Source organism: Furipterus horrens, unplaced genomic scaffold (assembly GCF_987537825.1).
Source record: "Furipterus horrens unplaced genomic scaffold, mFurHor1.1.pri manual_scaffold_4, whole genome shotgun sequence".
Lineage (NCBI taxonomy): Eukaryota > Metazoa > Chordata > Mammalia > Chiroptera > Furipteridae > Furipterus > Furipterus horrens.
In genome coordinates, this window is record NW_028327174.1 from 180,526,907 (window position 1) to 180,548,641 (window position 21,735).

Below are 21,735 nucleotides of genomic sequence, written 5' to 3' on the forward strand. Positions count from 1 at the left end.
AGGGAGCATCTATTTGTCCAGCACCCACTACCCGCCCACACAACTTCGCCGGGATCCAGGTAAAGAGTAGAGCCCTCGGGTCCGGACCGGAAACTCGAGATGAAAAGGCCGCCAGGATTTGAAGTCGGCGAGGGGCGGAGCCAGAACGCGACCCGGAGTCGTCGGAAGGACGGCGCCTGCTCAGCCCCAACAAAGTACTACGTACTTCCTTTTTTTTTTTTTTTTTTTCAGGAATCCGAGCCAACCCGGGGAGACTGAGGCACTTAGCCTCCCGGCCGCCGGAGCACTGAGAGGACAGCTGGCTGCATCGTCGAAACCGCCAGGCCTGCGAGAAGGCGGAGACTCCAGGACGCGGCCCGCGGGCTGTCTGTGCCAGAGTCTGGGCGGAGTCAATGAAGTGCGAGGCCCCGAGGCCGAGGTGAGGGCTGCCCGAGGTGTGCCGGACGCCGACCTCAACATATGCCATCTGCTCCTTTAGTCCGCAGGCCCGAGCCTTCGCATCCCAGGAGCTGGCATTGTCGCGATCCTCTTTCCTATCACCTTATCAGTTTAATTGTTCGATGGAAGAGAAAAATGGAACCCCCTAAGTCAGGCATTCCCTAGGCACCAGTCAATGAACTAGGCAGCAGTGGTGGGGTCCTTCACTCGCGCCGAAATTCAAAGGTATAAATATTTCCGGCAGGGATGCTGAGCCGGGAGCGGGTGTTGTAGTTACCATGGTGGGGTTTGGTCTGTAGCGCCCGAAGCCGGGCCAGCTTGGCCCGCTTTCTGCTTTTGTGACTGAAAAGAACGTATAGGGGAGTCTCAAGCCCGGGCGGCCGGACGCTGCGGTGAGGCGGTGCGTGAGCGTGGACGCGAGGGCCCAGCCTGGCGGCCCCGGCTGAAGGTTGGGGCTGCGGGGTGGCGAGGAGGGCTAATAGCAGCGAGGGACCTTAGGTTAAAATTAACCCGAAAGGGTTTTTGGCAAAATGGCTAGTTCTTATCCAGCCGTGGATTAGGGCGGGGACGTGTTGACATGAAGGCCTGGTGGGGCGAGGGAACAGCCTGAGTGAAAACGGGAGGCCTGACACTATATGGGATTCGTGTATTTAAATACTTATGCCACCCCGTCCTGCAGCCCCGCACGCGCTCCAGTCCGGCCCTGTTTGGGCAGACTCGGGGGGATGTAGGAGAAGATAGACGAATACATAAATACTGTTTAGCGCCATCTCTAAGTTCAGTGAAAGAAAAAGAAAGTAGTGTAGGGGCACGGATAGAGGTGCTCTCTCATATTAGAGAAGTCAGGAAAGGCTCCCGTAAGGAGACGGGTGGGCAAAGACGCCGTGGTGACGGAGAGGGAGTCATGTCAGTATCGGCGAGGACTCTATGGGCAAAGGAAACGGCTTGTGAAATAATCAGTAGTCTGTAAGCTGGGGTGTTGTAGCGGTAGAAGAAACGCCTGGAAAAGTAAGTAGTTGACTTCCAGGTTAAATTAATGGTTTAATTAACTTCCAGGTAACGACTGACTCTTGTATGTTTATAAGTTGGACAAAGAAAGATATCTTGACATCAAAGAAAGTCTCTTGGCTTGCTTGGCAAGTAGCTGTTTTGTTTCTATTGAGCTGTCATTCTTACGCTTTAGTCTTTTTAACTCACTCTGTATGATTCCAGGTTTACGTTCCACTTCTGTGTTATTTCTGTTTTGTGCAGAACTGCTTTGTGGCCTAGTCAGTTCCCAGCCAAGGTTTACCTGTCCACGTTAGTGAAAATGCATATTAAGTCAATCGTGCTTGAAGGATTCAAGTCCTATGCGCAGAGGACCGAGGTCAATGGCTTTGACCCCCTCTTTAACGCTATCACTGGCCTAAATGGCAGTGGGAAATCCAACATTCTGGACTCCATCTGCTTTTTGCTGGGCATCTCCAACCTGTCGCAGGTAAAGTGTAAACTTTCTGACTTATGGGAGTTTAACTTTGGAGAACCTTACTTTAATCCTCATTGAAGTCAGAAACTATTGCCAACATTTGCATATTTTTACTTTGTGTGTATTATCCCTCACTGCAGTCCTTTAACGGTAGGGATTATGACTCCATTTTTAAAGTAAGAAAATAGAAACTTAGGTGGGTTGCATAAGGTTCATCCTGTTCGGACATTTGGAGCAACACTCAAACTCCGGCATTCTTACCTGAAGGCAGTCTCATTCCAGAGTCTGTGTTCTGTGCCCTCCCCGCCCGCCCCCCCCCCACCCCAAAAAATGTTTTAATGCCTTTTTGGGATCTGCTAATGGGATTGGATGAATAGTGAAATTCTTAGACGCCGTATACCCTTAAATCTGAATGAACTTTTGTTAAGAAATTCGTGAAAAACTGTTCGATTCAAGGTTGTAAAAGCCCTCTGGAAAAAGGCATTCATTTCAGGCTGTTGCCCATTTACCTTGCCTGTGTGAGTGCATCTGCCTGTCCCTGGCTGTTCGACGGGTAACACCACATGGACAGTTTTCCACCAGCAGGAGACCCACTTGCAGTGCCCTGTTGTGCAGTATGGGGTTTTGTGACTGATAATTTTTTATTTTTTTATTTTAGGTTCGGGCTTCTAATTTACAAGATTTAGTTTACAAAAATGGGCAGGCTGGTATTACTAAAGCTTCAGTCTCAATCACCTTTGACAATTCCGACAAAAAGCAAAGTCCTTTAGGATTTGAAGTTCATGATGAAATTACAGTAACAAGGCAGGTGAGTGGTATTAAATATTTGGATACCGAAGTATTTGTAAGTCTGCTATGTTTTTTGGAGATAAGACTTTGCTGGACAAAGTTTATGAGCAATCTATGCATCGAGTACTGACTAGATTCTTTAAGAAGAATATCTTCCTTATGTTAAAATTCTGATCATGCAAATTTTACCATTTATCATGAGGACTGAAAGGGATTTGAAAAGTCATTATTCGTTGTAAGCACTCAGCCATGCGTCAGCCTTGAACCATAGTTGAATCCTCTCTGTACTGGAACATATAACAGTACTTGGGATCTTGCTCTCCTTTAAGTAACCCATTCTGGTTTTGGACAGGTCTAATTAGAAAGGTTTTCTATAATTTGAGCCGGAGTGCTGTCTTCAAGTTTTACACATTAATTCTGCTTCTCTTGAGAGCACCAAGAGCAAATCTACTTTATTCCATATGTCAAATTTAAGTGTTCTGTAAGCCTAAAGGTTTTCTAAGCTTTATCTCTCTAGGTCTTTAAATTGATATTTAGTTGTTTTCTAGTTCCTTTTTTGATCACATTATGAATACAAATTTGCTCCAATTCGTTATCTTTTTTTTTTCTATGACACCTCAAATTGCTTGTACTAGAATTATTCTAGTGAGGTCAAGATTAAAGAAAATTTCATTTTAGGTAGTCTACTTCTATTTTTCTCAATATGACATTGGAGAGTTAATAATACCTTATGAATTCATATCTGACTTAAAATTGCGCTGATTTTTTTCCATGTGTGCTATTAGCTATGTTACTGCCATTTCTGTACGTAAACAGGTTTTTGAAACTAATGCAGGACCTTACATTTGTCCCTTAAAATATTTTTTCTTATTACAGTCAATGTTTTTAGTTTGTCAAAGTTTCATTTTTTTAAAATTTTAACTTCCATTTATTCTCCATCTTAGTATATGTAAGTTATAGCTGCCCCTCTCTATTCTAATGAAAGCCTTTGGTAAAAACAGCATTGACTAGGCTGGGACAGCATCCTGTTCTGTGTCATTAAGCATCCATCAAATAAGCACTCCTTAGGAATCTTCAGTAAGTCTGCTGCTAATCTTCCTAAATTCTCTGTTCTCAAGGGCTCCGTTGTGTCTGTATCTTCATCAAGATTTTGTTACAAACACTTTATCAAATTATTCATGAATATACTAGTTCTTTTGTTCAAATATATGAATATATGTTCTATCAACCTAATAAATTAACACTTATTCAATATTTATTAAGTGCTTGATGTATGTTGGGCATTCTTGAATGCTCTGGGAAATACAGGTAGAAAAAAGAATGAGAAACAGATCTTGTCTTTAAGGACTTCAAAATATGAGTGACAGTTATATCCACTAAATGACAGTATAAGTGCTATTGTAGAGTATAGTAGGCTGGTGTCTGATACAACTTGTTCTTAATGAATCCATGCTGAAGTTTCATACTACTATTTCTTTCAAGTATTCACAAGTCATATCTTTATCAGTGTCTTTTAGACTCTTGTCAAGGACTGATATCAAACTGCTTATCTTTAGTTTTTAGTATTTGACCTGTTTCTTTGGGAATGAAAGGTGGAGGAAAAGGGGTTAACCTCTGAGTGCAGAAAAATTGCAGAAAGACGGTGATCAAGGATAGAAGATATGTTTTACACATACTTGGAAAAAAACCTAGAAGTGACCTTAGAGACCCAGTCCAGTGACATTAGAAGTCTTGTGCGTGGTTACATGACCAGTTCAAGTCCCCAGATTAGAAGTCAGTTGTCCTGAGTCTCCTATTCTTCTTAACCATGGCACATTTCCTCACAAATGTAAGATAATATGCTTGGGAATTTATGATCTTAACGAAGATGTATGTGTTTATATCTTTAAAATACTTCCCTTTTTAGGTGGTTATTGGTGGCAGAAATAAATATTTAATCAATGGAGTAAATGCAAATAATACCAGAGTACAGGATCTCTTTTGTTCTGTTGGACTTAACGTTAACAACCCTCACTTTCTCATCATGCAGGTATTTGTTTGTGATCCTTTTCTATCGTTCTTAATGGTTTTGACAGCTTTTATTGTTTAAGTTATTGCAATAGGAGGACTTTTTTTATTTACTATTATGCTGGTGTTTGGGCATCTGTTAAGAAATGGGGGTTAGTTATCTGTATACATTTGAATTTTGAAGAACATCTAGACTAACTTTCCTTGACTGATTTTGTTACTTACTATAAGAACAATACATGCTTACTATTTAAAAAATTATTTTTAATGTTGTCATAGTATATCCTCTTAAAATATTGGATTTAATATATATTTCAGATATATGAGGTCTGTCCACAAAAAGTCCTACCGTTGTTTATATAACGAGAATGGTTTGCATGACATCAATGTAACCTGGCAGCCAAGGAAAGTAGACTGGAATGTGCATGCGTGTATAATGACATCACTATTAGTCGGTGGAGGCAGTTATCGCCGTTGAGTGAGCATGTGCACTGTGTAGCCATCACATTAAAAACGTAGAGCAATGAATCTGCATCAGATTTTGCATTAAGCTTGAACATTACTCCTTGTGAACTATTTTGATGATTCAGAAGGTCTTAGCTATGGGTGACTGGTGATTGGCAGCTTCATCAAGACAAGGCTAGTGTGCTTTGCTTATGCATCATGTCTCGTGCAGAGTTTTTTGGTGAAACATCAAATCACACAGGTGGACTCAGGCCCCAGACAGCCCATATTTGGTGCCTTGTGACTTCTGGCTTTTCCCAAAACTAAAATCACCTTTGAAAGGGAAGAGATTTCAGACCATCAATTAAGATTCAGGAAAATACAACGGGGCATCTGATGACGATTGGGAGAACTCTGTGAGGTCCCGAAGTGCCTACTTTGAAGGGGACCAAGGCATCATTGTCCCATGTATAATGTTTCTTGCTTCTTGTATCGTCAATGAATGCCCATTTTTCATAGAACATGGCTGGATACTTTCTGGACAGACAGCATATATTAAATTTTAAATACTTTCCTTCAAATAAAAAATAACTAATGTTATCTTGCCCTTACATTATCTCACTTGACCCATCCAGCTATCCTCCGAGAGACTTATGGCAAGGTCAGTGGCAGGATCCTGATGGAACCAAGATAAAATTATTTTTACTACATGGCAGCCTCAAAACAGAAAATTTACTTTTCAAATAAAACTAAATCTTAAGCAATATTCTTTGAGAGTTAGATAGCATCTTTTGTGGGGGGACAGGAGGGTTTATTTGTCTTTCGGGGGCACTGAATGATTTTGATGATTTTCTGGCATTTAAAGAAAACATTTTACTACTCAATTTAAGTCCTAGAAGTATACAGTCTATTTCTAGAAGTTATCTTGTAGGGCTGTCATTTAGAAAAGTCAAGAAATGTTCAGTAATTATGCTAAAATTTATTGATAATAGCTATCTTTTGGAATTGGGAGACTACTACATCATTACTATTAACTTTGAGTTAATTTTGTATCATTTAATAACTTCTGTAATTTGTATCACTGGTATGTAAGTGAATAGCAAAATTCTAAAATTATAATATACCTTCAGTCTCAAAAGAAACATCTTTTCATGTGTGTAGAAGAAAGAACTTCCAAAAGATTGATGTATTAGGATATTGTAGCTTCGGTGCAGCTAAACATATATGCATTTAATTTGTTATCATTATGGTAAATTTGCCATTTTATTTTCAGGGCCGAATCACAAAAGTTTTGAATATGAAACCTCCAGAGGTAAGAGAACTACTTATTGACAGTAAAAATAGTAATAATAGATATTGTTTTAGTAGTCTAGATAATTTTTAACATACTTTCTTCCATTATTCTTAGGGACATTTATTTACAAATGATTAGTAAAGAAAGTAGTTTTTTTTAAAAAATATCTGCCCAATATTTTATTTTATAACATAACTATCTGAGCTTTAGTTTTGTTATCCATAAATTGGAGTCAATAATTCTAACCTCAGGTCTGCTCTAAGGATTAAACTAAAATGTATAAAAAAAGACATGAGACATTGTTAAGCAGATCTTTAAAAATTATTGTATTAATTGAAATGTAGTTGACACATTAGTTTCAGATGTACAATATAAAGATTCATTATATGTATGATTGCCCAAATGATCGCCCAAATAAGTCAAGTTAACATCACCACAGTCACAATTTTTTTTCTTGCTATGAGGACTTCCAAAATATATTCTCTTAGCAACTTTCAAATACAGTATTATTAACTATAGTCACCATGCTGTACATTATGTCCTCATGGTTTATTTATGTTACAGCTGAAAGTTTATACCTTTTAACTCATTATTTTACCCTCCTGCAGTCCCCCACCTCTGGCAACTACCAATCTGTTCTCTTTATGCATTCGGTTTTGTTTTCTTCTTGAGAATATGAGATTATACAGTATTTGTCTTTCTCTGTCTGATTTATATTTTTTAGCATTATGCCCTCAAGCTCAAGGTCCATCCACTTTGTCACAGACAGCAGGATTTCCTTTTTTTTTTTCTTTAAACGACTGTATTACATTCCTTCACATATATAAACAGGCATACCTCAGAGATATTGCAGGATAAGTTCCATACCACTGCAATAAAACGAATTATAATCTTTTTTGCCAGTGAAGGGTCTTGCCTTCAATTTGTAAAAAACAAACCTGTGAAGTGCAGTAAAGCAGAGTGCAGTAAAGTGAGATATGCCTGCATACCTCATTTTCTTTAGCAGAAGTGGACATTTCCGCTCTTTCTGTGTCTTGGCTATTATAAATAGTGCTGCATTGAACATAGGGGTGCAGATATCATTTCAATTTAGTGTTTGTCTTTTGGCTAAATACCCAGAAATGGAATTGCTGAATCATATGGTAGTTCTATTTTTAATTTTTTGAGGTATTTCCAAACTATGTTTTTCCATAGTTGCAGCCTCAATTTACAACCTCACCAACGACACACAAGTTTTCCCCTTTCTTTACATCCTTGCTAGTACTTCTTTTTTCTTGTCCTCTTCTGGTAATAGCTGCCCTAACAGGTGTGAGAATATATCTCATTGTGGTTGTGATTTGCATTTTCCTGATGACTAGTTATGTTGCGCACCTTTTCATGTACCTGTTGGCCATGTATATGTCTCTTGTGGAAAAAATGTGTAGTCACATTTTAAACCTGTTTTTGAATTGGATTTTTTTCCCTATTGAGCTCTTTATATTTTTGAATATTAACCCCTTATCAGATACATGATTTAAAAATATTTTCTTCTATTCTGTAGGTTGTCTTTATATACCTGTTAATGGTTTCTTTTGCCATGCAGAAGTTTTTGGGTTTTGTTTGTTTGATGTAGTCCCACTTGTTAATTTTTGCTTTCGTTGCATTTGTGTTGTCAAATCCAAAAATCATTGCTAGGATGGGTGTCAGGGAGCTTACTGCCTATGCCTTCTTCTAGGATTTTTATGTGGCCAATATTAAAAGAAATTTTGACCATATAAAGCAGCCTTTCTCAACCAGTATTTCATGTCAGAGTTCAACCCTATAGAAAAATCCTACAGAAGAAGATTTGAGTGAAATTAATTTATTACATACAATAGAATACTTAGGGTGTTATGGCTTAATTTTCTCTTGCGTTCCCCTTAAGAAGAGTTGGTATGAAGGACTGAGTGCTTGGAAGAGAACATAGGCTCTTTAGTTATTGAAAAGAGCTAAAAAGAAGACTGATAATAATATCTATCTAGTTTGAATGTTGGGCATGCTTATTTTCTTTAGATAACATCTTGATAAACTTCTAATTTGAAAACTGCCAAATATATAGAAATCAAAGTGATTCTCTTGAGATAGGAATTGGTCATGAGTAGAAGTTTCTGAAAACAGAGTGGTAGGAAAATTGCCCTTCTTATACAATTATAATTGATTAATATTTGCTTTTTTCAGAGTGCCTTTCACATAAATTATTTTGTTGAATTCTCAACAATGCTGTGAAATATTATCAGTACTCTGTGGATGGAAAAACAGGCACAGAGGAAATTAAGTTACTTGCCCAAGGTCTTGAAGCATATGCCACAGTTGGGATGCAGATGGGATGCCGTGCTTCATCCTTGCAGGCACAGAGTGGCTGGTCTTACTTGGGACAAGTTTAAGTGAAAACTTCCAAAATGAAAGCTGAATGATGCTAGCCTTTACTTTTTTTAGACTTATATCTGAGGGAAGAGAGAATGAGGAATTACTGGCTTCAATACTGGCTTCAAATTCCAATAAGATTATTATCTTAGGTTTTTAAAAACATTAATATAATTGTCTTTCTAGATTTTGTCCATGATAGAAGAAGCAGCTGGAACCAGGATGTATGAATACAAAAAAATAGCTGCCCAGAAAACTATAGAGAAAAAGGAGGCTAAGCTAAAAGAAATTAAGACGGTAATTAAATTTATATTACTTCTCATTTAGTTTCTTTGTTCTGCAGAGGGAAATTCCCACCTCCCCCCTATCCTTGGTTCAGTTTTCCAGTCTTTCATCCTACTTCTCCTTTTAAATTATTAAATGAAAGTTTACATGCTGAAAATTTTGATTTTTCTTTTATTTTTCAGATACTTGAAGAAGAAATTACTCCAACCATTCAAAAATTAAAAGAGGTATATACTATACATGTGAGGACAGCCAGCTAGAATCTCTCACAGCTGGTGATGTATCCAGGATCATATACTTAGGGATGAAATGTGTACCACATCTTAGGAATTATTTTCTGGAATGAGATAAAGGGAGGGTAGTACCCAGTACTTAGTCTTCTTTTCATAGAGGACATGTACTTTATATCTCTTAAGTCATAATGATTTTGGATAATCTCAGATAATGATATGCCAGATTTTAATGCTTTGTTGAAGAGAAATCTAGATTTTTTAATTTTAACTTTTTTGATAATTAAAATTGAACAGAACAACATTTCTTAAGACACAGCTGTCTTAGTAAGGCTTGTTGGTAGAATGAATAACTTCCAGAATACGAGGGGCTATCACTACAATTACTGCTTTCAAGGCATTTGAGTAAATGAAAGATACTAAAACATAATTAAGTTTTCTACTTTTTGTAGCTTCTGTTGTCATAATCCATGTTTCAGGGAAGGAATACATTTATAGCACATTATTTTTAAAATTATACATTTAGGAATTTATTAAATTCTCATTAAAATTTGATACTTCTCAAAACTGTCTTCTGACTCCATATAGTACCATAAGTATTATTAGAAAAAATGAAAAATTGTGATCTTGAATGTACCTCTTTTTGTATTCATGATTTAGTAGAAAACACTAGATCACAGTTTAAACCTAGTTTTCTTATCTGATTTTGCCAAAGTCTTTCTGAATCTGACAACATGGAGAGGTCGTTTAACCACTCTGAACTTGTTTATTTATCTAGACATTAGGAATTTTAATTGTTACTTTGTGTGCCCCAGCGGGTCCTTATGGGAATTGGGTTTAGTATTGTTTGAGTAAATGCTTGTAAATAGTTACATGAATGAATGTTGGGTAGGCATTTTGGCAATACGTATGCTTTGTGCTATGCCATTTTATATAAGGTACTCGAACATCTGCAGATTTGGGTATCCACAGGGGGTCCTCGAACCAATCTCTCATGAGTGAAGCGGGATGACTAGACTATTACAAAATTCATTTAATAGTGTATCATTGGTAGTTGTGTAAGTTATATTTATAGACTTCTTATGACCCCAGTCTTTGTGAACCTGTGTCTTCATTTATGAGTTAATCCCAACTGCCTGATTATGGATTAGGAGAAAGCCTCCTAGGAGTCACTAGAGTTGGTGTAATGCTATCTAAAAAAGCCAGAGTTCTGATGTTATTTCAATTTTCTAAAATTTATTATCTATGATCACTTAGTCTAAGAAAAAATATTATGTAATGGGAAATTTTATACAGATCGCTGTAGTTTTATTCTTTTCAAATTTCTTTAAAAATACAAATTTTGAATTATGCTTATGTGATGATTTCTCTTTTAGGAAAGATCTTCCTATTTGGAGTATCAAAAAGTAATGAGGGAAATTGAACACTTGAGTCGTTTATATATTGCTTATCAGTTTTTGCTGGCTGAAAATACCAAAGAACGTTCAGCTGAGGAGTTAAAAGAAATGCAGGAAAAAATTCTAAAGCTTCAAGAGGAATTATCTGAGAATGATAAAAAAATAAAAGTACTTAATCATGAAATAGAAGAGTTGGAAAAAAGAAAAGATAAGGTCAGACATACATGTAAGATGTATAACGTACTGTGAACAAATACTAAGTTATATATAGTAACTAAAATTCACTGGGCATTGTCAATCTAATCTTTTAAAAATAAATAATTTATATTGAAGTCATATAAGGAAATGATGACATGAACAAATTTTAAGTATGTTGATTGCATTGGGTACATTTGATTACAGGAAATTGGAGGTATACTTCGATCTTTAGAAGATGCTTTTGCAGAAGCTCAGCGAGTTAATACTAAAGCTCAAAGTGCCTTTGATCTCAAAAAGAAAAATCTGACAAGTGAAGAGAACAAACGCAAAGAGCTGGAAAAAAATATGATTGAGGTAAGCAAATAAGCTTAATTTAATTTCACTAGTAAACATGTAACCGTTCTGTTAATATTTATTGAGTGCCTGTTAGGGACTAAGCGTACTTATTTGGGCTGGGTATATAGCAAAGGACAAAATGACATACATGGACAAAATTCCTGTGGGTCTTCATTCTAGTGAAAATGGTAATAAAGAAAATAAATGACATACATAGCATGTTGTGTAGTAATAAGTGATGTAGACAAAATAAAGGAGGGGAGAGGATTAGGAGTATATGAGAGAAGATTGCAGTTTTGGGCTTTTATGTTTGATAGCCATTGAACATCTCAGTGAGAGGGTAATATTTCTTAGAGACGCAAAGGGGGTCAGAGAATCACCTAGGTAAATTGGGAGGCTGTGGGGAAAGATGGTCCACACAGAAGAACAAGAAGTTCCCCAGGGCCTATGGTATTTGAAAAGCAAGGACATGAGTGTGGTTGGTTAGCACTAACTAGAGGAATGCAGAAAGGTAATGGGATGTAGGTTCACATGTAGTTTTATAAGGCACTGTGAAGGACATGGACCTATATATCCAGTGACATAGGAAACCACTGGAGCTGGTTGAGCAAAAATGGGACATTTTTTGTTTTAACTGGACTATTTGTAATTTTTTTTATTAAAATTGACAAAATATTGCATTTGTCTTAGGTAAAGCATGGTGATTAGAGATTTATATAACTTACAAAGTATTCAACTCTAAGTCTTGTGCCCATCTGACACAATACAGTTATTACAGTATTATTGGCATATTCTCTATGCTTTGCTTTACATCCCTGCAACTATTTTTATAACTGCCATTTGTACTTAATCTTCACCTTTTTTACATGTTCCAAAACCCCATCCCATCTGGCAACTATGAATCTGTTTCTGATTTTTGTTTGTTTATATCCCACATAGAAGTGAAACCATATGGTATTTGTCTTTGTCTGACTTACTTTACTTAGCATACTCCCCTCTAGATCCATTCATGTTGTAGCAAATGGCAAGATCTCATTCTTTTTTATGGCTGAGTAATACTCCATTGTTTATATGTACTGCATCATCTTTATCCATTTGTCTATCAAGGGAAAGTTAGGTTGCCCATATCTTGGCTAAAGTAAATAATGCTGCAGTGAACGTAGGGGTGCTTATCTTTTCAATTTTGTGTTTTGAATTTCTTTGAATAAATGCACAGCAGTGGGTTGCTGGGTCATATGATAGTTCTAGTTTTAATATTTTTAGGTCCCTATATAATGTTTTTCATAGTGGCTGCACAAATTTACAGTGCTGCCAACAGTGCATAAGGGTTCCCTTTCTTCCACATCCTTGCTAACACTTGTGTGTTGATTAATTGACGATAGCCATTCTAACAGGTATGAGGTGATATCTCATTGCAGTTTTAATTTACATTTCTCTGATTATTAGTGACATTGAGTATTATTCATATGTCTATTGGCCATCTGTGTGTCCTCTTTGGAGAAATGTCTGTTCATGTCCCTATGCCTATTTTGTAATTGGATCATTTATGATTTTGGTATTGAATTGTATGAGTTCTTTATAAATTTTAGATATTTACTCCTTATCATATGATCCAGTGTATCATTAGTTAATATGTTCTTTCATTAAGTAAGTTGTCTTTCCATTTTATTGATGGTTTCCCTTGCTGCAAAAAATTTTTTAGTTTCATGTACAGTATTCCCTCATTTATCGTGGGTATTACATTCTAACCCCCATCCCCGCCCCACGATAGGTGAAAATCTGCGAAGTAGGAACCTTACATTTATTGTAGTATTTATATATATTTTAAGGCTTTATAAACCCTTCCCACACACTTATAAACCATTCCCAGTCCCTTATTAACCTTTCCCACTCCCTTATTAACCTTTCCCACACTTTCATAAACACTACTTATGTTCTTAAACATATTCTACACTCTTAAACCCACGTAACTTTAACAACATACATATACAGTACCGCATAATCCCGCGATATAGCAAAAAATCCCGCGATACAGTGAGGCCACGATAAGTGAACCGCAATATAGAGAAGGGACTACTGTATTTCCAGGACGACAAGAAGTACTTTTAGCCTAAAAGCAGAGAGGGCGAATTTCAAAATGGGAATAAAGTATTTAGAATAATGGTTAAATTGTTTTTCTTGTTACCATGCTCACTTCAAATTGCTATGAAATTTGATAAGTGTACATGTGTATAAGAAAATGGATGTTTTTCCTAAAATATAATATTTTCCAATCTGAACCCTTTACTTCCTAAAGGATTCTAAAACTTTAGCAGCAAAGGAAAAAGAGGTTAAAAAGATAACAGATGGACTGAGCACCTTTCAAGAAGCAAGCGCTAAAGACGCCGAGGCTTTGGCTGCAGCACAGCAGCACTTCAACGCAGTCTCCGCCGGCCTGTCTAGCAATGAAGACGGAGCAGAGGCCACTCTCGCTGGTCAAATGATGGCCTGTAAAAATGACATAAGTAAAGCCCAGACAGAGGCCAAACAGGTAAATGTAGACGTGTATTATGTGATGACTTTTTTTGTTTTTTGAAACAATGCTTCACATTTATGCTCTGGCGGTTGTTACAACATGTTAAAAAATAATCAAATCAATGTCAAGGAACTTGTTTACTTTATTCTGCCACTCTACAGCATCTAATGCAATGAAATTCAAATATGTTGATTGCTAAGTATTGATGATAGTTTAAAACCTAAACTACCTTTTTATAGGTTAATTGAAATTGTTAGTGCAATAAATGCTTTATTCTGTTTCCAGCAATGTATGAAATATTGGAGGTTAGTCAATTTATTTTTATTTTTATTTTTTGCTATATTTATTGACATCATAAACTTGAAGTACTAAGCTTTAACAGAAAAAGAAAAGCGTCCTCTCCATTTCTGTGCTGATTATATCTAGTTCTTAAAACCTTGGTTTTGGAACTGTCTACCTCCCATTTACCCCCATTCTATTCTTTGGTTTTCCTACTCTGATTTCATAATCTTCAAAGGCTTGTCAGTCTATTAGAATGGCTTTCAAATTTGTTTAGATAGTTGTGCAACTTAAAATTCTGTGAATACAAAAATTTTGATGGCAGGAAGAAAAAATATATACACACTTTAGTCCTTTTTTAATGGAGGACTAGGTTCTAAAAATACACACAGATGTGTGTTTGTGTATTAATCCTGTTCAAGGTTTTCTATTTCATATTTGCCACTTTTTCATTCATCAATGATGGTCACAAAAAAATTTTAAAAACTCAACAGCAGAAGAGCTTTAAAGTCCTCTCATTTTTTCTGCAAACTTATTTTATATTTGGAAAAGTCCATTACTATTCAGTTTATGAGGGAGAATATGTATACCCATATAGACTTAGAATACTAGTTCATGGTTTTAAGGAATAGTGCTCAATTACATAAAGTAGGATTTAAATATCAGACTCCTTGCATTTAAATTACTGTCAAGTTTAACTTACCTTTTTTATGTAATGTTATTGCTCATTGCTCAATACAGCTTCTCCACTGTTAGACAACACTCACAAATATACACAAGTACAATCTAAGTGGAAAGGAAGAGAACTAAATTTAGGATTTCTATTGTATTTTTAATTTAACCAGCTAATGACAAGTATTCTTTGATATAATTTTGGACTCGGTAATGACATACTTTTTAAATATTAAAATATGGACTTAAATTGCAAATTATTTGATGATTTATGTTAAGCATATATTAGTTTTTACTCCGAGAAAATTACATTCCTAAGGCTCATTGTCTTAAACCAGTCTGAATCTGTGACCATTTAATCAATCATTTAGCAGCATCTGCCTCAGGTAGTCTGTTACATTTTTCTTTGCAGGCTCAGATGAAGTTGAAACATGCCCAGCAAGAATTAAAGACTAAACAAGCTGAAGTTAAGAAGATGGATGGTGGCTACAGGAAGGACCAAGAAGCTTTAGAAGCTGTGAAGAAACTGAAAGAAAAACTTGAAGCTGAAATGAAAAAACTAAATTATGAAGGTTTGCCTTTAAAAACATGCTATTAGATCATCAGGAGGTTGTGATTGTTGGTAGAAACAAACTTAAATACAAGAAATGGCAAGTAGGAAAATTGGGTACTGGTATAAGAAATTTTGTAAATATAGTCACAAAAATATCTATAAAATAGTGCTTTGAATTTTTGAAAACTCACTATTCAGAATTTCCTGCTTCATCAGTCTGAAGTGTCACTCGAAAACTCAAAAATGTCATTTGTACATTTTTATATTAGTAAGCATTCAATTCACGTGTTGTTTTTTGGAATGGAAGTTATTTGTCGGAAATGTCTCCTTGACACTTGATAGAAATTTGAATGTTAAGCATGGTTTTTACTTAATACTTACCAGAAATTTGTATTTTGCTTCTGGAAATGTTTTGGAAATATAAGTTACTAATATTTTCCTTCAGATAGTACAATACTTTAATTTTTAAAACTTGGTTTTAATTTACTTATGATTATTTAGAAAACAAGGAGGAAAGCCTTCTGGAAAAGCGAAGGCAGCTATCCCGAGATATCAGTAGATTGAAAGAAACATATGAAGCTCTCTTGGCCAGATTTCCCAATCTTCAATTTGCCTACAGGTAGGAGTCTTAAATCTTGAATTTTAACAAAGGTACATTTTTATTTCGGCTGGAAGACAATAGGAAAATTGAAATTTCGTGAACATTAACATTTTGTATGAAAATTATTGTGAACTGCTTTATCTTAATTGGTATTTTTTCCTTAAATGTTTATTGAAATATTTCAAATGTGGACAGAGAAATTCTTTCTTGTGAAATTTAAAGGCTGTTATTGCCACCAATCTTAAAATCAAAATGAGGGGAATTTAATCTCAGTCCAGAGTTCTTTAAAGTTTTTCTATCATTGATGTTAAATAGCTACATTAACATTTTACAGTTTGATTTCCTACATGGGATTTTTTTATGGAATGCTGTGGTAACACATGTATTACAAAGATTAGAAAGTCAAAGTTTTTTGATACTAAAAGAGCTGTTGATCAATTTAAAAGCAATAGCTGGGTAGTCATCTGGGACATTTAAAATTTTTTGCTTTGTTGAAACTATGAGTCTTCTGCTTTCAATTTAATATGTTGTCAGAAAGAGCTCTTGAGAATTAATTTACACACAGCTTTTTCTATTTATTTATTTTTTAATCTAACATTAATTTTTGTAACTTCCATTTTAGGGATCCAGAGAAGAACTGGAACAGAAATTGTGTGAAAGGACTTGTAGCTTCTTTGATTAGCGTGAAAGATGCTTCTGTAACCACAGCTTTAGAACTGGTGGCTGGGGAACGACTTTACAATGTTGTAGTAGACACAGAGGTAAATTTATTTTAATAAAGTAAACTTATAATTGCTGTTCAGCTTGAAATTCATGTGCTGCCAGAAGATTTGAGTACTTGATGTTTTAAGCTTCTCTCAAGGTTGCTTATCTTTACAAGGTAAAACTCTTCAGTTAATGATGTTTTTACTGTATTATTGGTTGTTATTTTATTTGATTAGCTATATTTCAGAGAAAGTCTCATGCTTACTCAGGAATCCAAAATGCATATTATCAATCTTAGACTTTGAATTGTTTAGGATAATAGGCACTAAACATTTAATTGATTATAGATTCCTAAGTGTTTACTTTTCTGTTTGAATGTTTTCTGTCATCATTAATAATATATATGTATTTTTTTATTTCATACGCACAATGTCTCAGGTTACTGGAAAAAAGCTACTTGAAAGGGGGGAATTGAAGCGTCGATACACCATAATTCCACTCAATAAAATTTCAGCCACATGTATTGCTCCAGAAACTCTGAGGATTGCTCAGAATCTTGTAAGTCTTACTTATATGTTTTATCTCTTTTTGCAGAACCACAAAATTTTATTGCTACCATGCTTTTTAAATTTAAGATACAAAAATATAGAGTTGGTGTTTGTGAAATTAGATGGGAAGAAAATAAAAATATTGTAAAACTAAAATTCCCTGTGATATTTCCAAGTTGTAGTATTAGAAATGCCTTTAGTCCTTAAGTCAGGTCACATGACTGTTAGGCAGTAGTAACACTGTCACCCCATAAAAACATTTCTGTTTACAAAGGACTCTATATAAGGCCTTGGTGCTATAAGTTTATAATGGAGCTAAAAAATTCTTATGGCTTAGTGAAGTCCTAGCCTTAGCAGTGCCATAACATAGCATATTATACAAATACTTAGCATTATGTTACAGTTGCCTATAGTATGCCATACAGTAACATGCTGCACAAGTTTGTAGCCTTGAAGCTGTAGGGAAACAATATGTCATCCCAAACATGTCTATTTGGCATAAGAATTATTTTAGGCTTGTTAATTTGAAGAAAGTGCAGACCTGGGAAAAGATCTGCAAAGTCGAAATTACCCTTTGTAAAAGTTACTTACATTTGTAAGGGTGCCTCCCTCTACATCGAAAGAAGGAGCTGGCCTTATATCAGTGCAGAAGACAAGGAATTAGATCTGCATAGGAACCTTCCCATAATTGACTCTCCTCACTGTAGCATCTTCTTTTGTCTTGCACTGCAGATGGTATATATGGTGGCGGCTTGAGCCACTTTGAGGAGTTACTCAGTTTTCCTGGGTCTCTTTCATGTCTACAGGAGACATATATGTTATTAAATTTGTTTTATGTCTATAGGAAGTATATATGTTATTAAACTTCTGTTTTTATTCTCCTGTTAATTTTTTTTTTAATAGGGATGCCTCAGCTAAAAACCCATAAGGGTAAAGGGAAAAGTATTTTTCCTACCCTACAGATCATTAGGCTAGTAGCTCAGACTATACCATACCATCTAGGTTTGTGTAAGTACACTCTACAATGTTTGCACAACGATGAAATCACCTAACATTATACTTCTTAGAACATATCCCTGTCCTTAAGCAGCACTGGATTGTATTTGTTAGGTTCGGCAGAGTCAGCGGAGAAACGAGAGGAAAACAGGCCGTGAGTTTAAAAGATATATTTGGCCAGCTGCAAACAGGTGGGCGGAGACCAAAGAGGTGTCAGCCCTGAACAGCAACAAGGCAGGGGTTTTAAGGGGAGAAGGGGAACAGGAGTTGGTGGGACTCCCTGCAGATGGTCCAGTGGGAGAGTTGATTAGGAGTGAGAGTTAATTCTGAGAACAGAGAAGTTGCTAAATTCCTGTCTGCAGATGAAGATGTCTTTGAAGGACATGGGCAGTCACTGGTGCCAGCAGTTACTGTGGGGGCAGTAGATCTACTGGGGGCTAGCTAAAACTTGACCTGAATTCCCAGAACCCAGGTCTTAGGCCTAAAAGTAGTGAATTTCTATTTTCTGAATAGTTAGAATTACAGAGTTTGTAAATACCAAAATTCTTTTTTTTTTTTCCATGCCATATTGTCCACAACAAGAACCATAATGGAAGGCATCAATTATTCTTGTAGAGAAGATTCTCTGTTAGCATTCTTCTCGATTGCCTTTCAATCTAGGGACATTCAAAACATGTGACTGAGATACCTGTCCAGTCAGCTGCTGAGGCGTATGTAAAGTGATAAGGCTACGAGTAAAAAGACAGATGAGTATAAGGAAACCAATTTAAAAAGCTGTCATGGTTGTTTAATATTAAATAGAAGCATGAATTCAAACAAAACATTCAGCAGCATATATTAGTTTATTTTTGAATAATCATTTCAAGTGCATGAGTTAAAAAGATAGTTCTATGAAAGCTAGCAATGCATTTGTCATTAAGATACTAAATAGATATTCAGTGTACTTGCTGAAATTGAGAAGCCTTCAATGAAAATTATTTCAAAGTACAGTTGTGTTGATTTCTGCACTGTCAGGAGATAGAAGACGAGTGATTGAACGGTGGTAATTTTCATTAGTACCTTTTTTACTTTGAAGGCTTTGGAAGTTATTTCAGCCTTAGGGTCAAGTCTCAGTGTTAGAAGTAGATTGAGATTTCAAGTAACAGTAAAAATACTTCCAACTAGATCCCTTAGCCAGATGCATTTAATGGTAGCTGCTCTGTCAGGGTACAGTGCAGGACATGTGCTATATAAAGCTGCTTTATTTTGATGACTTTTGCTGCTAAGCTTCATAAAGAATGCTAACTTGTCGAAACAGATAGGCAGGGGTAGACACTAGTTTCTCTAAGCATTGGTTTTCCCAACTAAAAGTAGGGATAATGTTGTGCCATTTATCTTGTAGCTCTGTTTTCACGGAAATAAAAGGGATTTTGAAAAATAATCAACTGCAAAATATTATATACCATAGTTAGGGTGATCGGCTGGGTGTCCCAGGTTTCCTGTGATTTATTTATATCCATCATTCCGGCTTGATTTTTTTTAAGAGCACTCTGTCTGTGTCCAAAGTTGCAAAGAGACAATTGGATCAAAATAAAGGATGGAAGGATTTAAATTTTTTTTTTCCTCTCAATTATTTTTATTTCTGTAACTGGCAGATGGCTGCCCTGGCATGTTTAATTTCAATGAAAAGGTATTCCCTGGTGGAACAATCATATTACCAAAAATTGAAACAAAATATTTTATGTCATAGTGCCAATCCAGCAATTGCTGTACTTTAAATAAGAAAGTATGCCCAAGTAGTCTTTGTGTGTGTGTGTGTGTGTGTGTGTGTGTGTGTGTGTGTGTGTGTAAACTTGGTAGTGGAGCCTGCTTGATAGACACTTTTCATGATGCTTGATTCTTTAGCTAAACATTTTACTTCACAATAGGTCTTTCAGTGTTTAAATTTGAATTTGTTTTTTTCTAAAACTCTTGAGGTTTCCATAGCATTTTAGAAAGTTCAGAAGAAATTGTAGTGCTAGGTAAGTATTACCTAATTTTCTATTATAGCAGTTCTTACCATTTTATAAAATAGATTTTGAAAGGAAAGGAGTACTAGGTACTATGACACATCTGTTTTCACACAGGTTGGCCCTAACAATGTTCATGTGGCTCTTTCCCTGGTTGAATACAAACCAGAACTTCAGAAAGCAATGGAATTTGTCTTCGGAACAACATTTGTTTGTGACAATATGGACAATGCAAAAAAAGTAGCCTTTGATAAAAGAATCATGACTAGAACTGTAACTCTAGGGGGTGAGGTATTCGATCCTCACGGGACATTGAGTGGAGGTAAGTATTATATCACTCTGTCCTAATTCTCAGTGGTAAATAGCATGGGGGCTTTTATTGTCTTGAACAGATTATAGTAGGGTTGGAATGACCTAATCCAGAGTTTTATTCCTAACCTAGGGATTTTTTTTTTAATACCTACCATGTGACAGGTATTAATATTTAGAGATTATATGATGTCATAGTCCTCAAGGAACTCTAGTCTAGGAATCAGTCCTGTAGCTTTTTTATCCATCTCAAATAAGTATATTACTCTTTATTTTCTTTTGCTTTTTGCCCTATTATGATATTCCAGTCACTGGGAAATCAAGTCTTTTTATTCGGTACCCTTTTAGCTTAACTAGCTATTTCTCCTTTAGGAAACATGTTAACTTCTAATTTGTGTATATTCTACTGTTCCTGTCAGAAGTTAAACAAAAAGTAAATCTGTCCTTGAGACCATACTTTTTAAATGCTTTAAGAAAGGAATTCTTAGATAATGATGATATTCTTCTTCTCCTAATATTTGCCCACGCTCAGATTCCAGATCTGTGTCAGATAATCGTATAATAACAAACACTGAATAATACTTGTTTTGTCGCAGTCAATGTTATAAGTGTGTGCTGCCCAAAACAGTAACTGTTAGCCACTTACGGCTCTTTACATTTAGTTAAATAATCAAAATTAATTAAAGTGAAAAATAATTTTCTCAGTTGTACAAGTCACATTTTAAGGGCTCAGTAACCATAAATGGTTAATTGTTAACTGGAAAATGCAGACACAGAACATTTTTATCATTCTATAAAACTTGATTCTGAAGACTTTAGATAATTAACTCATTTAGTCCTCATAGCAACTATAAGGTAGGCATATTACTATCATCTCCAGTATACAGTTATAGAAAGTAAAGTACAGAGTAATTAAATAATTTACTGGCAAGTGGCAAAATTCGGAATTTGAATTTAGATAGTCTAATTACAGAGTTTATGCTTTTAACCAAACTAAGAGGTTGTATAATACCTCTTACAATATCAGTTCACTTAATTTCTCTCTAGGCCAAGAAAACAAGAGTCAACAAAATAAATTCCATGGTCAAGTATCCAGTTCCCTGGTATACAATAAGATGACTAGTAATTATAATTGGAAGACAGACGAAGTATTTTTGAATATCTAAAACAAAAGAAACTAGATTTCATTGATATGTACCTTCTTGAAGTTCCTACTTAAGGGATGGCAGATGTGTAACCCCATATCATATTAACAAAGTACTCATAATAACATTGGTAATTGACCTTTGTGTTCTATCAAACCT

At 35.7% G+C, this 21,735-nt stretch overlaps 1 protein-coding gene across 1 annotated transcript in view; it reads left to right on the plus strand.

Moving 5' to 3' along the window:
* Positions 1–358: 358 nt before the first annotated feature.
* Positions 359–21,735, plus strand: part of SMC2 (structural maintenance of chromosomes 2) — a 48,274-nt gene continuing 26,897 nt past the window's right edge. Inside the window, exons 1-15 of the mRNA XM_090274516.1 lie at positions 359–418; positions 1,690–1,915; positions 2,562–2,711; positions 4,599–4,721; positions 6,417–6,455; positions 9,006–9,116; positions 9,287–9,331; positions 10,711–10,944; positions 11,134–11,283; positions 13,562–13,795; positions 15,144–15,303; positions 15,786–15,903; positions 16,508–16,646; positions 17,029–17,148; positions 20,240–20,444. Of these exons, the coding sequence (XP_090130642.1) occupies positions 393–418; positions 1,690–1,915; positions 2,562–2,711; positions 4,599–4,721; positions 6,417–6,455; positions 9,006–9,116; positions 9,287–9,331; positions 10,711–10,944; positions 11,134–11,283; positions 13,562–13,795; positions 15,144–15,303; positions 15,786–15,903; positions 16,508–16,646; positions 17,029–17,148; positions 20,240–20,444 (2,080 nt within the window). The 5' untranslated portion in view covers positions 359–392. The remainder of the gene's footprint in view (positions 419–1,689; positions 1,916–2,561; positions 2,712–4,598; positions 4,722–6,416; positions 6,456–9,005; positions 9,117–9,286; positions 9,332–10,710; positions 10,945–11,133; positions 11,284–13,561; positions 13,796–15,143; positions 15,304–15,785; positions 15,904–16,507; positions 16,647–17,028; positions 17,149–20,239; positions 20,445–21,735) is intronic.